The following is a 13,695-nucleotide window of genomic DNA, read 5'->3' on the forward strand; positions in this document are numbered from 1 at the left end:
TACTTTCAAAGGTATTTATTTCAATTTGCATCATGTTCTGTGTTAAGCATTCTGGTGCTTCATAATGAGGTTTTATATAATATTACAAAGACAAAAGTTATTAATCTTTTGAGAAGTATTAAGTTTAAAATATTGAATTTTAAAATGCGAATTATGTTTCAAAAAGTGGTACAATATTTATTCATGTTTGAATTTTCTGGAAAACATTTTTGAAATCCATCTTCATACCTTTTAAGCATGTGATGAAAGTAGTCCGGATGACGGATGGAAAGTCTTTGGTGACTATTGTTATTATCTGGGTAATGATGAAATGCTAACCTGGCATGACGCAAATGCAAACTGTTTAAGCAAAGGCAGTAATTTAGCCAGCGTTCATTCTGAAGAGGAAAATCGTTTCTTACTGAGCATGGTTTGTATATGAATTATTGATTAATCATTAATCTTAACAAGTCGGGCCTTCTCGTCATCCACAAGAAATCGCTGTCGGTATCTTTCGGCAGTTTTCTTATTTAAGTATATTTAATATACTTTTATAACGAGAGATAGTGTTTGTGTGTTTTTGACTGTGACGTTATTATTTAATAGATATAAAACCAATAATAATGGCGACCGGCTTACTTCCTAATAAGGGTTTGTAAACTATTTTTCAAAATAATTTATAATCTATGTATTTTTAGGCGAAAGAAGTCTACATAAAAGACGAAAGTTTTTGTTTTCTTTCACTGTCAATTCTTCTTCAGCTAGTTCTAGAGAGCATGCGTATAAAAATTAGTCTTCGTTCACCAAACGAACAAACAAACAAACAATCAAACAAAAATTGAATTTACGTATTATGTGAATTTTGTACATTCTCATCTAAACAAGTATATCTTGTTGTAGGTTGCACACGAAAGTGATGTGTGTTGGATTGGTTTTAATGACCTAGATCTCGACAATAGATTTAGGTAAGCTACATATTCAAATAACAAGCTACCTTCCTGACCTGATCAATTGTAATTAGTAAAATTAAATTATTCCAAAAACATTTACTATTTTTGTATAAGTAGGATAAATAGGATAAAAATTCCAATGTTGCTTCAATATTGCTCATTGTTGGTTTAAGTTTCTTTCTTATAAAGTCACTAACTTTGGGTGTATTTGAAAAGATGAATAGAATTAAATATAATCAAAATTAAATCATAATTTCATGATCATTTCACATTTATTACACAAACTCCCAACTATGATATACAAATATTGACAATTAGAAAAATAACCAAACTATACTACTCATACATGTACGTGCAGTAAATTATGACAAAAAGTGATTGTTAGTTTGCTGTTTTAGGTCTGCCAGGCAGTAACATTGCTAGCTGTGCCCACAACAATTTATTCAATTAACATGTCTTCTTAAATGCAAAGCAAGGCAAAACTGTAACGCAAATCCAGGAGTATTAAAATTGCCTTACTTTTCAAAAGACTGTGGTACAACCATATTACAAATCGGTCGAAAACAGTAAACATAAAACTGAAACATATACTATATTACATTAATAATTAATTGTTACTTATCTACCAAACGGCAAACTAAAAATATCTATACGTTTAATGAGGTAAGCAAAATTAATATTAGTTTGGATAAGAATAAAAGCTCCTACTTTAACTTTCAAGTGAAGTAATCTCTGAAACAAATGTTTAACATAAAGATATAACATTATTGTTTCTTTATTCAGTTGGAGCGATGAATCTGTTGTAGATTTTACATCTTGGGCAAGCGGGCAACCAAATGACATATATGGCGAGAAATGTGTTCCTATTGTCTTTGATGGTAATTTATCAATATAATTATTTTAGTTATCTGATGCCTTAAAATCATAAGAAGAGCATAGACAATTATTTTCATTTCATTGAGCAGTTTGAATACAAATCTCATTCTATTTGCAATATTTCTTGCACAAATTACTTATAATTACCTGACTAGGTAAACTTGTTTTCTAGGATCATGGCACGATTATCCATGTAACGACCGAAAACCGTATATTTGCATGAAAAGAAAAGATGCTGGTACCATGACGACAATGACACCAACAAAAGTAGTAATAAACGGAGGGTGTCCAGAAGGATTCAACCACACATTTGGTACATTTTTCAATAATCACAATAAAAATTGATAGTATCAAAGTAAAGAATTAACACAGAAAAAAACACGGAAAATACAGAACCTTCTTTGTGAGCTTTAAAAGATTCATTTTGAGCTAATAATAATGTCTGCAAATAAAAGAAACTCCACTACAGTCTAAAAGCCTAAATACATAATAATTGATTTTTTTTACATATATCAGCTAGGGCTCTTGTAACGGAAAGATATGCATAATATTATTAAAAATATACTCAGAAGTAAACTGAACATCGTATTTTTTAGCCATTCGTAGCTCAACTTGATCAAAAAGCGTTTCAACGCTTTTCAAATTAAATAATCATTATGGAAGAACGGAATTAGCTTGATCTGACATTTTGCACACAAGTTATTGGTCTAGATCTACATAAATCAAATGAATCATTAATCTCGAAAAATTATGTCCTGTCCTGTCATGTTAAGAAACCTTAGTTCAGTCCCTTTAAGTTTTAAATGTGTGATGGGGCTATCAGTTTACTTACATGTTGACTGAAACACACATATTTTACTAGAATTATGTTTCCTTGGTGTAAACGTTTGAAATACGTTATGTCTTTTGTCCATAATATATATTTTGATGTAGTGAATATCGCAACTATCATTAAATAAAAGATGCAGTTGTGGGGTTCCATTTTTTGCAATGCGTTTAAGTACGTGTAAAATTAACAAGGCATCAACTGCATCAATTTTCTTTATGTTTTCTATATTATTCACTTCTTTTTTATGCTTTAATTGATTTGTTTTATTGCAAATAGTAATTCAAGACTTAATTTATTTCGTACTCAAATTCTTACACATTCTATTTCTTATTTGCTTTACTTTTCAGGCAACAAATGTTTCTACTTCAATTATGATGACAAAACATACAGGGACCATGCAAAAGATCAATGCGAAACAATACGTGGGCATCTTCCAAGTATTCATTCTGAAAACGAAAAGGGTATGACTAGAGGATTAATTGACAACCTGTCGAAAGGCTGAATGAAAGCGGTTTGGCATTTTCCGTCCAGCTGTTCGTCCTACCTTCTGTCCAATATTCCGTCCTTCTGTCACACTTTAACGTTTACATGAAGCTAAATCGTTTCTGCTATTAACATAAACATATATATTTTTGACATCTGATAAATATATAAAGGAGAAATGCAGTACCTTAAGGAACCATGACATTTTTTTTGGCATAATTTAAGTTTGTTTTCTATGGAATTATACACCGGTTTTTTGAAAATGGCATATTTGGTAGTAATAGAGATATCAACTCATTAAGAATAATATCTCTTTTTCATGTATTGCCCTAGTGATCGTTATACTATTTTGATTGGAGCTTAGCTAACAAGAGAGTTATTTTGTCGCATAATGCGTCGCTCATAAACCCACTCTCACAGTAGTTAGCATTTATATTAAAATCTCATATTCATGATGACTTAAATCAACTAATCAGTTCTCATAAGAAATTAGAGCTCTGAATATGACATTGTTTCGACAAAATGAAATAACTTTTGCGCAGAGCACAATGCTTTACATAAATAGACTTTTGTGCCGAGTTATATGATATTTCAAATTTGTGCCCTTGACGATTGACCTTGAGGCTGATTTATGTGTGCATCACTGCGTCTCATAAAGTGAAGCTATATAATACAAACAGAAGATGAAATCCAGATACAATATTATCTTTACAGTGAATATTCTCTGCTTATCTTGACCTTGCATATATTGGCCTGAATAATGATGACAATACAACATCTCACGTTTTTTATACAAGTAGTTAAGCTCCGGACAAAACTGAATGCTGCCTTGATATTTTATGGTTTACCTTTTGTCATATGAGCCTTTATCACATACCTGTGTCAGTTTTTAAGACTCCGTAAAAATGGTATTGCACAACCGTGCAAATATTTTGACGCGACATCATTTGCGTCATATAAAATAGCGTTAAGACGCGCTAAATAGTAGCGTTATACTTTAGGCGTGCCAATGAAAAATGATTCTTTTTCACTCTAAACGGTCCTTTTTGGAAATGTGATAAATTGAATATTTAATTCGTGTAAGTTCATTACTGAATTTATTGAACTTGTTCAATAAAATAGTATTTTCCTCGCCGGTGTCTTGCATATTAATTCAACTTGTTCAATAAATTCAGTATTGAACCTACTCTCATTGAATATCCTATATTTATTGTACTGGCAAGACTAGTTACATGCTGGAGAACATCTTGATATAGTGTCTCGATTCATGCCTACTAAATAATCAACTCACGTATTTTCTTCTGAACTCTGACTTGTGTAACCTTGACTATTACACAGAGATCTCAATATTAAGGGCAAACACAATATCTATCTTTCACGGTGTCCTGTTAGGGCCATCGTGTCACACACAGAACTGGAAAAATTGAAAACACGAAATAAAGGCGATGACAAGTAAAATGAGCTAGCAAAGATGGTAACATGTCGGTACAATGACGAAAAGTTGAACATTCGATTGTAAAAATCGAACAAAAAACGAACCCACGAGGAGGACAACTTGATATAATGTCGTGTTTTCACTATTTACAAATTGAAGGTTGCAACTCTCCATACACATGGAGTTGTCATAATATTTCTACTTGTATATGTTATTTGAGGTCTCTGATGTACACATGTAACCACGCGATCACTTTCATGTTCTCACCTTTTAAAGCCGTCAATACCCCTTTTCTTTCTCATTTTCAGATTTTATAGCTTTGCACGTTAATGGAGTATCTACTTCAGTCTGGTTAGGAATGCAAGATTTAGATACTGACGGTCATTTTGATTGGACAGATAATTCTCCCCTGGACTATTCAAACTGGGCACCAAATGAACCATCAAGCAATCACTACGATGCCTACGCACATGTAATTTTATGTTTGTTTATTTTTAGTTTATTTTTTATTGATACGTTTGATTCTGTTTAAGTTTTCTGGAACACATCATAATGTCTATCAAATTTGAAAGTGGCCCCTTTTTAATTCAAATATATCATTAAAAGGTCAATTCCAGTCTGTAACACATCGAATCGCATTTTTGTTGCTTAAAATTCCCCGCTGGAAAATAAACGTTTCAAATTAAAGCGCACTTTTAAAAGTAATAAAACACGATTTCAAATTGTTAAAAACCAACAATAAAAACAACAACGAAAAATAGGATAAAGGTTTGTAATGTGGAAATAATATCATTGGCAGATGTTGAATTTTCTAGTTTAAATTAATTTATTCTTACATTTAAATTTATTCATTTTGTGACATTTTTTAATTGATAATTTTAAGAGACAGACTGAATGATTTTAGCAACAATATTACATATCATATCACAGATAATGTGTTTCAAAAAGTATAATATATTGTTTAAAAGGAGCCATGTGTTGAAATGTGGACAAATGGTGATAATCTTGGTTTATGGAATGACGTAAAATGCTCTGTTAGTAGAGGATTTTTGTGTTCAACATTTAAAGGTTTTCATCTCTTTTTTATATAAAGCATGTAATTGTTCAAAGATAATCAGTAAATTAAAAGAAATCGTTTTAAACATGTTGCCTAAGTCATGTAATATCATATCAAATTCTTCGTAATAAATGTTACTGGGCAACGTGCAAGAAGGCTCAAAATTCAGGGAATGGTGAAGGAAAATTAGTTGACAGTTTAATGTTTTATATCAAAATAGATTTAAAGAAGCGGCACGTACTTCCTGACAAAAATGTGTTGGTGAGGTCTGGTATAAGTTTAAACAAATAAAATGTGAACTCCTATTTCTTACATAATATTTGGAGGGTAATTTGAAAAGTATCTTGAAATAAATATCGATAAGATGTTAAAGGCTTATTTTTATAGATATATATATAAACCGACTGCGTATACAACATAACTGTAATTTGTTTATGTTTCAGACCCTTCAATACCAATTCTGAGTGTATGTCCTGACGGGTATGTTTTATTGAAACAGATATGCTATATGTTGATAACTGCAACACAGTCTTGGAACCAAAGTTTGCAGTCATGTTCAATTGATGGTGCCCAAATGATTTCAATTGCTAATCCAGTTGATTTCCTCGTGTTAAAGGTGTTGTTAGGCTCTGTCGACCTAACGACTGAAGTTTGGGTTGGAGGAACTTTAAACGACGTAAGCCTTTTCTTAATTAGTTTTCAAAGTTATTTTTATTGTTTATTCGTATCCAGCTACGATTCTTAAATTAACTTTCCATATTCAATTTAGGTTATCAAATAGTAAATTTGAAGTTGACCAGTCATCAGTATAAAGCTTGGTCAGAGTGTACGGATCTGCAGGCTGGTCTGATTATTTTTTGGTGACAAAAACTAATAATTTTCGGTTTTATGTAGAAAAAAATGCTAGTTTTTAAAATTCTTTTTCAGTATTCTTAATAAACTTTTAAAGAAAGCATACAAAAAAAACAACAAAATACGAGATCAATATGCTTTAGATTGTTGATAAATACTCGGATTATGTTTTCTCAAAACGCATCTCTTTTCATTCTTTGCTAATATTCTACAATTTACAGAACAATTTACAATGGAATGATGGATCGAGTCCAACTGTACCTGCTCGAACTTCGATACCCACAGGATGTCTTTATAGCCGAAATAATATCTTGTCAAGTGCTGAATGCAGCGAAAACCGTGTAGTTATTTGCAAAATAGATAACAGTAAGATACAATAACTTGTATTCATGTTGAAAAAAAACCCCACAAATTTCCCAACTAAAACAATAAGATTTCAAAGCTCCGCACAGTTTTGTTAATTCTGGAAAATCTTACAATTAGTTTGACAAACTAGCAACTTTGTCTCACCAATTGGTATTTTATGGAACATTTCCATTTTCATTATCATATGAGTACATGACTTGAAATGTCCTTCTTATCATGAGTTTGTTTTATAACAATACTTATATTGCACGTTTGTTACGTTTATTTATATTGGATAATCGTGTCGAACGTTTACCTCAACTTTATATGAAAATATGCTATTTCAATTGATGGAAGCTGTTTTAAGTATTAGTATTCGTAGAAATGACTTTATGTTAGGGGCCGTTTACATTATATCGTCGCTATTAATAGGATATAGTGACGTTAATATAACTTATATACACGGCTGCTGTCAATTTATGAAGAAATTTTATTTGGTCTTTAATAATGGAAGTTGGCTGTATTATAAAGTCGTTATTAAGCTGCTTGGCATGGTACATGTCTGTACATAAACGGATTTTTGCTTTATAACCATCGCCTAGTGACTTGAGTAAAATATGGAAACAACCACATAACCAATCAAAATCTTTTTAACTGATGATATAAAAAGGTTGCTTGTCATGTATATTTTGCGTAAAGCTCCAATGCTCTATACTGAACAATATACAAACTATCTTTATGCTTAGTAGGCCAAATTGAGTTGGTACAAGTGAATTTGTTAAATATATACAATAAACAAATTTACTTCCTTTAAGTAATGGATGGATCAACTGAGGCAAAAAGTTCTCTAATAAAATTGACTCAATAAAATCTATCACGTGCAAGATCATGGGATTCAAAAAAAATCATTGCAAGCTATGCAAAATGGAACATCATCTCCTGTTAAAATGTAACAATGGGTAACTCTAGTATGTCCAATTATGCATCTAAAATGAACAACTTGATTATGACGGTTAGGGAGAGACAGAGATGGTTGACATCATGAAGTATGTCAAATACAGCTTTGTCCCAACAAGACTTCCATTCAGATTAAATAAGGTTACTTATTAAGACTTTAAAATCACTAGTTAATAACGGTTATACTACTGGTTGAGAATTTAAGGATTCTTTAGCCAATGGCTTTCGCTTCAGCAGTTAAATATAGATGCATTATCAGGCAATCTTAGCTAAGGTGTAGAATGATTTTCAAGGACGACTGCACCTTCTTTGCAAACATTCTTTGAGCCGTCAGTGTAAATGTCGACACTATCTTCATGTTCATCTTTGAATGTAAAAAATACATCAACAAAAAAAAGTGAATTTAACATAACCTTCGATAAAAAAAACAGTTTAGAAAACCTTAAAAAATACACAAAGGATAATGATGACCAGAAGTTTTATATTTATATAAAGAAGTTGTGTATACATCAATATTCTTTCAGGTATAAGTACAACCTCTTCCACTACAGTTGTTACAACCGTAACTGATCCTTATACTTACACATGCCGTGACAAATCTTGGATACTCTACAAAAACAACTGCTACACCACTGTTTTAGAATTAACCAGTTTTCCATACACAAAATGTTCCGATTACGGCATGGCCCTTGCCAGTATAAATAGCGCAGACGAAGAGTATAACATAACAACGCAAATATTACAAAGATATTCATCGGAAAGATATCACGGCCACTATCCTTATTTTTGGATTGGTCTTACATTGCTAACAGGTAAAATGTTCGCTGTCGTATTTGATATACTTGCTTGGTAAATTACTTTGAAAACATATAATGTCCCTTTCGGAGTGGATAATTTTTACAAATGTATAATTCTATAACTACAAGTGGGAAAGAAACATGGGAAATAAATTCAAAGAAAGAGGAAAAGAGAATGTGTGTTTTATTCAAACGATAATAGAAAATAACATGGAATAAATGTGAGACGTCTGCATTCGGGTTTTAAAATGTGAAATGTTATAATTATTAAGATCAGAAATAATAAGTAAGTGTTGTCTTAATCTAAATCTTGTAGTATTTTTCTGGTCCTTCAGATTGTTGTTTGTAGCACTTTTTGTGTTGAAGTGCTAAATTCGGTGCAAGGAGAATGAGAGATGTTGCATATTTCAACAGAATTAATCAAACATGGTCTGCCTTTTTTCACGTATTTATTTAAGTTGTGTTCATTTAACATCGAATGGATCTTCGTTTCCCAGGATTTTGATAATATATACCGGAGTGTTTTATAATTTTAGGGAATGAGCCAGGAGATACGTGGACAGATGGCAGCAAACTTGTTTACTCTAACTTTGACAACGATGACAGAAACAAAAGACAGGGATGTGTGTATATGGTGCTATATACACAACAGTGGCGAGTAGGATCCTGTATGGATAAACATTTTTATATTTGTAAAGGACCTGCAGGTAATATTTTAATGCAAATTTCAAGCTTTTTTTTAGTATAAAAGTCTTGTTAATTTCATTAATAAAAAATATTAATAGAGAATATAGCCAGACTTTGTATACGTACACCTAGTTAAATGATTTGGGACTCTAAGGGGAAACTTACTCTACGGGTTTATATGCAAAGCTAATCAACCATTCAATCAAGCAAAATATCAGCCATTATTTACTTTAGAGGCTTTAAGATTATATACACATAAAATCCCACAATAAAAACTGAATATTTCCACGCCCTTTGTTATTGTGTTTTTTCCTTTAGGTCTTTAATTGAATATTCTAAATGTTTTTCGTACAAGATATTCATTTTTTCTTTCGTAAAATTATCCTATGTATTTCAGATATCGCTATGGTCCCGTCAAGCACAAGTCAAGCAGAAAATTCAACAGTATCGTCGACACTAACAACAACACAGTTTAAATTGCCACACATTCATCGAAGCAGTAAAATGGACCGAGGTTTCTATATATTCATTATAAAATTATTACTTTTGTAAAAGTTATAGATGTAATCAAACGTTTTAATTTTTTCATTTCTTTCAGTGTTATGATTAGAAATTTGTCTGTATCTCACAAATTCAATTAAAAGGGTAAACTTTAAAGCTTACTGTATTTGGAATTTGTAAAGTTAACTGCAAGTCAAGAATGTCCAAAAGTTTCTTTATTTTTTTATAAGAACCTTTTTACAACTTATTTATATGCTTTTCAAATGCAACTGTACAGACATTGTTAGACTGATCAATTCATTTGTGATTTCAGTTGCAGACGACTCTGGTTTAACTGGGGGACAGATCGCTGGCATCATTATAGGTGTTATTGGCCTATTAGTGATCATTGGCAGCGTCGTGTACATCATAAAGTCATGGACGTTCAAGAAACCCCCATACAATTTTGCATCACCATCACTTGGATTTGATAATGCATTGTTTCATAAAAATCAGGAAAATGTTGACATAAATTAAGATGTATTACTTTGAGACGAGCATCAAAGTTAAATGAGGACTATTTAAACTGAGAGAGTGTTAAAATTGAGCGTATTTATGATATAATGAATATAATGAGTGACAGGTCGAGAGAGAAATTAAAGTTTATGTTATATTCAAATAGAATAAAGTCATGTAAATGATTGTATGATAATGATGATAATATCTTATCGTAATAAATTCACCATACACTACAAATTGTTTTCATTGATTTTTAAAATATATTTTAGATAATTTACTTCTAACTTTACTCTATATACTGAGATATTCTGATTTGTAAAGATTGTAAAGAAAATGTAAAAGTATAGTCAGGTAAACAATTGGCCAAGGAGAATCACTTGATATCAGAGGTCAGTTTGATAGTGTATCATAAAATTTATGAAAACAAAATTGCTTTTATGGAAATTCTACAAATATCCTCTTCTTAATTTGCCAAGATATACTTGCTTTAGATAACTCGAATAGTAAAATAACGTAACTATTTGGTAAAGAAACATTATCAACGATACGCTTTTATTAATATGTGTAAAGAATTAAAATTAATATTTAGTCTTAGTACCTTTTTAATATGTTTTTAATCAATGTTGAAAAAATGGTAGAGAAAGACTTTCAATTTCCCCATCCAAAGAATTTGGGTATACATTGTATTGTTTTGTTAATCTTTTCATGAAGATTTTAGAACAGAACAGAACTTTTATTTTCCAGACTTATTCAAAGTACATGTACATCGTCTTGTTAAGATGCAGTGAATACGTATATGCAACATAATCACATAAATATATGTATGGCGAGTGATTATAATAAATATAAACTTAACAAGCACCAAAGTCATAAGAGGATAAACTCAAATTGAGAGTTCAAAATTGAATTTCTTAGTTTTAAAGCTTTTTTAATATATTTACAAACATTTATTAATAGTTTTTTTTATTAATACACAATAATGTAGTAAATTTAAACATATGTGGTCTATTATAATAGTAACTTTTTAGATAATATTTTTGCATATTAAATGATACTTATCCTCTACATCTAACCCATTACAGCACTTACAATATCTTTGTTCACGAGGAATGTTATTAGTGGCATACCTTCCTGTTTGTATTTTGAGAGGATGAACAGATAGTCTTAATCGACAAAATTACATTCTAAAATGTCAAAATAATTTTCGTAACAAAGACACGATTTAAAATGTTTGTAATTACATAAAACAGAACGTCGATCTAGGATGCTGGCCAATTCTTTTTTATACGTGTCAACAACTCTATTTTAAAAAATTTGAAGAAACAATTTTGGATCTCTGTTATAATCACTATCAAAAATCTCAGCAAAACCATAATCACATAACAACATCTTCACATTTGCGACCCAATCTTTACACCCTCCTTTACAACCAATTACACCTTCTCTATACATTGTATTTCAAAAGATATTATCCGATATTTTTCAACTTGCACCAAACTTTAATTATTCAAACATAACGAGTCACATATAATGGACATCTTCCTAATTCACCATAAACAGCAGCGGAACAAATGTTAGTACTTACATTTAATAATCTTTTTCAAAATTTTTAATGAATTCTTTCTATTTCCTTAGAGTTTGTATACCCCTATATTTCAGATCCATATACATAGATAGAGCCAACAAATGCATCAAATAACTGGCATAATAGGTTTGGTTTTAAACCAATTTTCTTACAGTTATAAAATAAAACATTAAGAGCCTTTCATGCTTCCCCTTCTTAATTTCTGATTAAGTGTAAAAAAACCAGTATAGTTCAAAACAGTACCCAAGTAGTTAAAATCATTTACAATATCTAAGATTTGGTCGTCGTAGGTCCAGTGTTCTACGGATAGAAGTCCTCCACGCTTTCTAAAAACCATTACTTCAGTTTTAGTTGTATTTACATTGAGACCCCAAGTATTACAATATGAATATTAAAGATCTAAATTACTCTATAGTTCTATTGGTGACGTGCCAGCGATGGCCATATCATCAGCAAATAATGATAAAATCAAAATAACATCATCAAAGGTCAATCCAGTTTCAATGTTGTCTTGTAAATAAAGTTCCAAATCCTCAACAAAGAGAGAAAATAAAATTGGAGAAATAACCTAACCTTGACGTAGGCCAATGGCATAATTGAAATAATCTGAATAACTAGAACATGACTTAACACATTATTTTACATGTTGGTACATATCTCTAGTTATTATTAACATTTTACCTTGGATACCTATACATTTTGATGAGTAAATACTATCAAAACATGCATCATATCAACAAAAACTACATATACTAGTAAATGTTTATTTTGATTTAAATATTTTTTATTTTTGGATAACAGACAAAAGAATAGAATAGCATCCACTGTAGAACGCCCTTTTCGAAAACCAAATTAAGCATCAGACATAATATTGTTACTTTCACAAAAAGTTTCAATTCTATTATTAAGTACAGTGGTAATTAGTTTTGAAAGACAGCTTATTAATGTTATGCCTCTGTAGTTGTTTACATCATCAGTACGATCCTTTTTATGCAAAGGTATAATAATTACCTCTGTCCATTTCTCTTGATACAAACACAAATTTAAAATAGCATTAAATGAAACACACAAATGCGCACCAATTATATCAAAACCTTCTATGAAATATTCCTTCATTAAATAATCACTACCTAAAGGTCTACCTCTTTTAAAGAATTTAACAGCTTTTGAAATTTCCTCTAAAGTTATTGGTTTATCTAATTCTTCATATGGAGTATTCAAATCATTTAAAGATTGGCTATCACAAAACATTTCAGCATCAATATTGGTACAATTAAATAAAACGCTACTTCTGCTCTCAAAATATTCCTGAAATACATGTACAGGGAGCTTGCGAAAGAACAGAGAACATATTTAATCAGTTACTACCAAATACTTTACTCCAAAACAATTTAACATCTTACAAATATCAATTTCAATGGGGCAAAGCACCTGCAACTCCTTATACAGAAGGATACGACATTTTGATTTTAAGTATATAATTATAAAAAATCTTTATATTGCATTTTAGAAATAATAGAATTAATTTCATATCCCAACATGCAAAAGTATTGGCCTATCAAACTGAGACTGCAATATTTTGTCGTTTACGCATTCTTTAGGGATTTCGTTTATCTCTTTTTTTGCCCCCGGGCATATAGTAATTTAACCTTCCGTCCGTCTGTCCGTACGGTGTTAACTTAAAACGACAAGTTGGATTTTTCTTATGTTCTACGTAAGGGGTCTCTAGATTTAAGGTCAAGGTCAATGGTGTAAAAAATACAAATATTTTTGCTCATACAGCTTTTATGTTTATGTTGATGTCATTCTTGTTAAATACAAAATGCTAAGGGAGGTCCTCTCACTTTGGAATAATTAAACGTCA

At 30.8% G+C, this 13,695-nt stretch overlaps 1 protein-coding gene across 1 annotated transcript; it reads left to right on the forward strand.

Annotated features, from left to right (window-relative positions):
• Window positions 1-236: 236 nt before the first annotated feature.
• Window positions 237-10,450, forward strand: LOC132753185 (macrophage mannose receptor 1-like; the record flags this gene model as incomplete). The annotated part of the gene is given in 13 exon segments (XM_060743622.1): window positions 237-409; window positions 880-944; window positions 1,713-1,807; window positions 1,978-2,118; window positions 2,982-3,095; window positions 4,861-5,024; window positions 5,521-5,620; window positions 6,053-6,285; window positions 6,683-6,827; window positions 8,288-8,575; window positions 9,097-9,267; window positions 9,645-9,761; window positions 10,062-10,450. Coding segments are annotated over 13 exon segments (2,009 nt in total), but the record flags the coding sequence as incomplete, so codon positions are not given.
• Between the last annotated feature and the right edge of the window lie 3,245 nt (window positions 10,451-13,695).

Source organism: Ruditapes philippinarum, unplaced genomic scaffold (genome assembly GCF_026571515.1).
Source record: "Ruditapes philippinarum isolate M1 unplaced genomic scaffold, ASM2657151v2 ctg19482_1_1_1_1, whole genome shotgun sequence".
NCBI classification, from domain to species: Eukaryota; Metazoa; Mollusca; class Bivalvia; order Venerida; family Veneridae; genus Ruditapes; species Ruditapes philippinarum.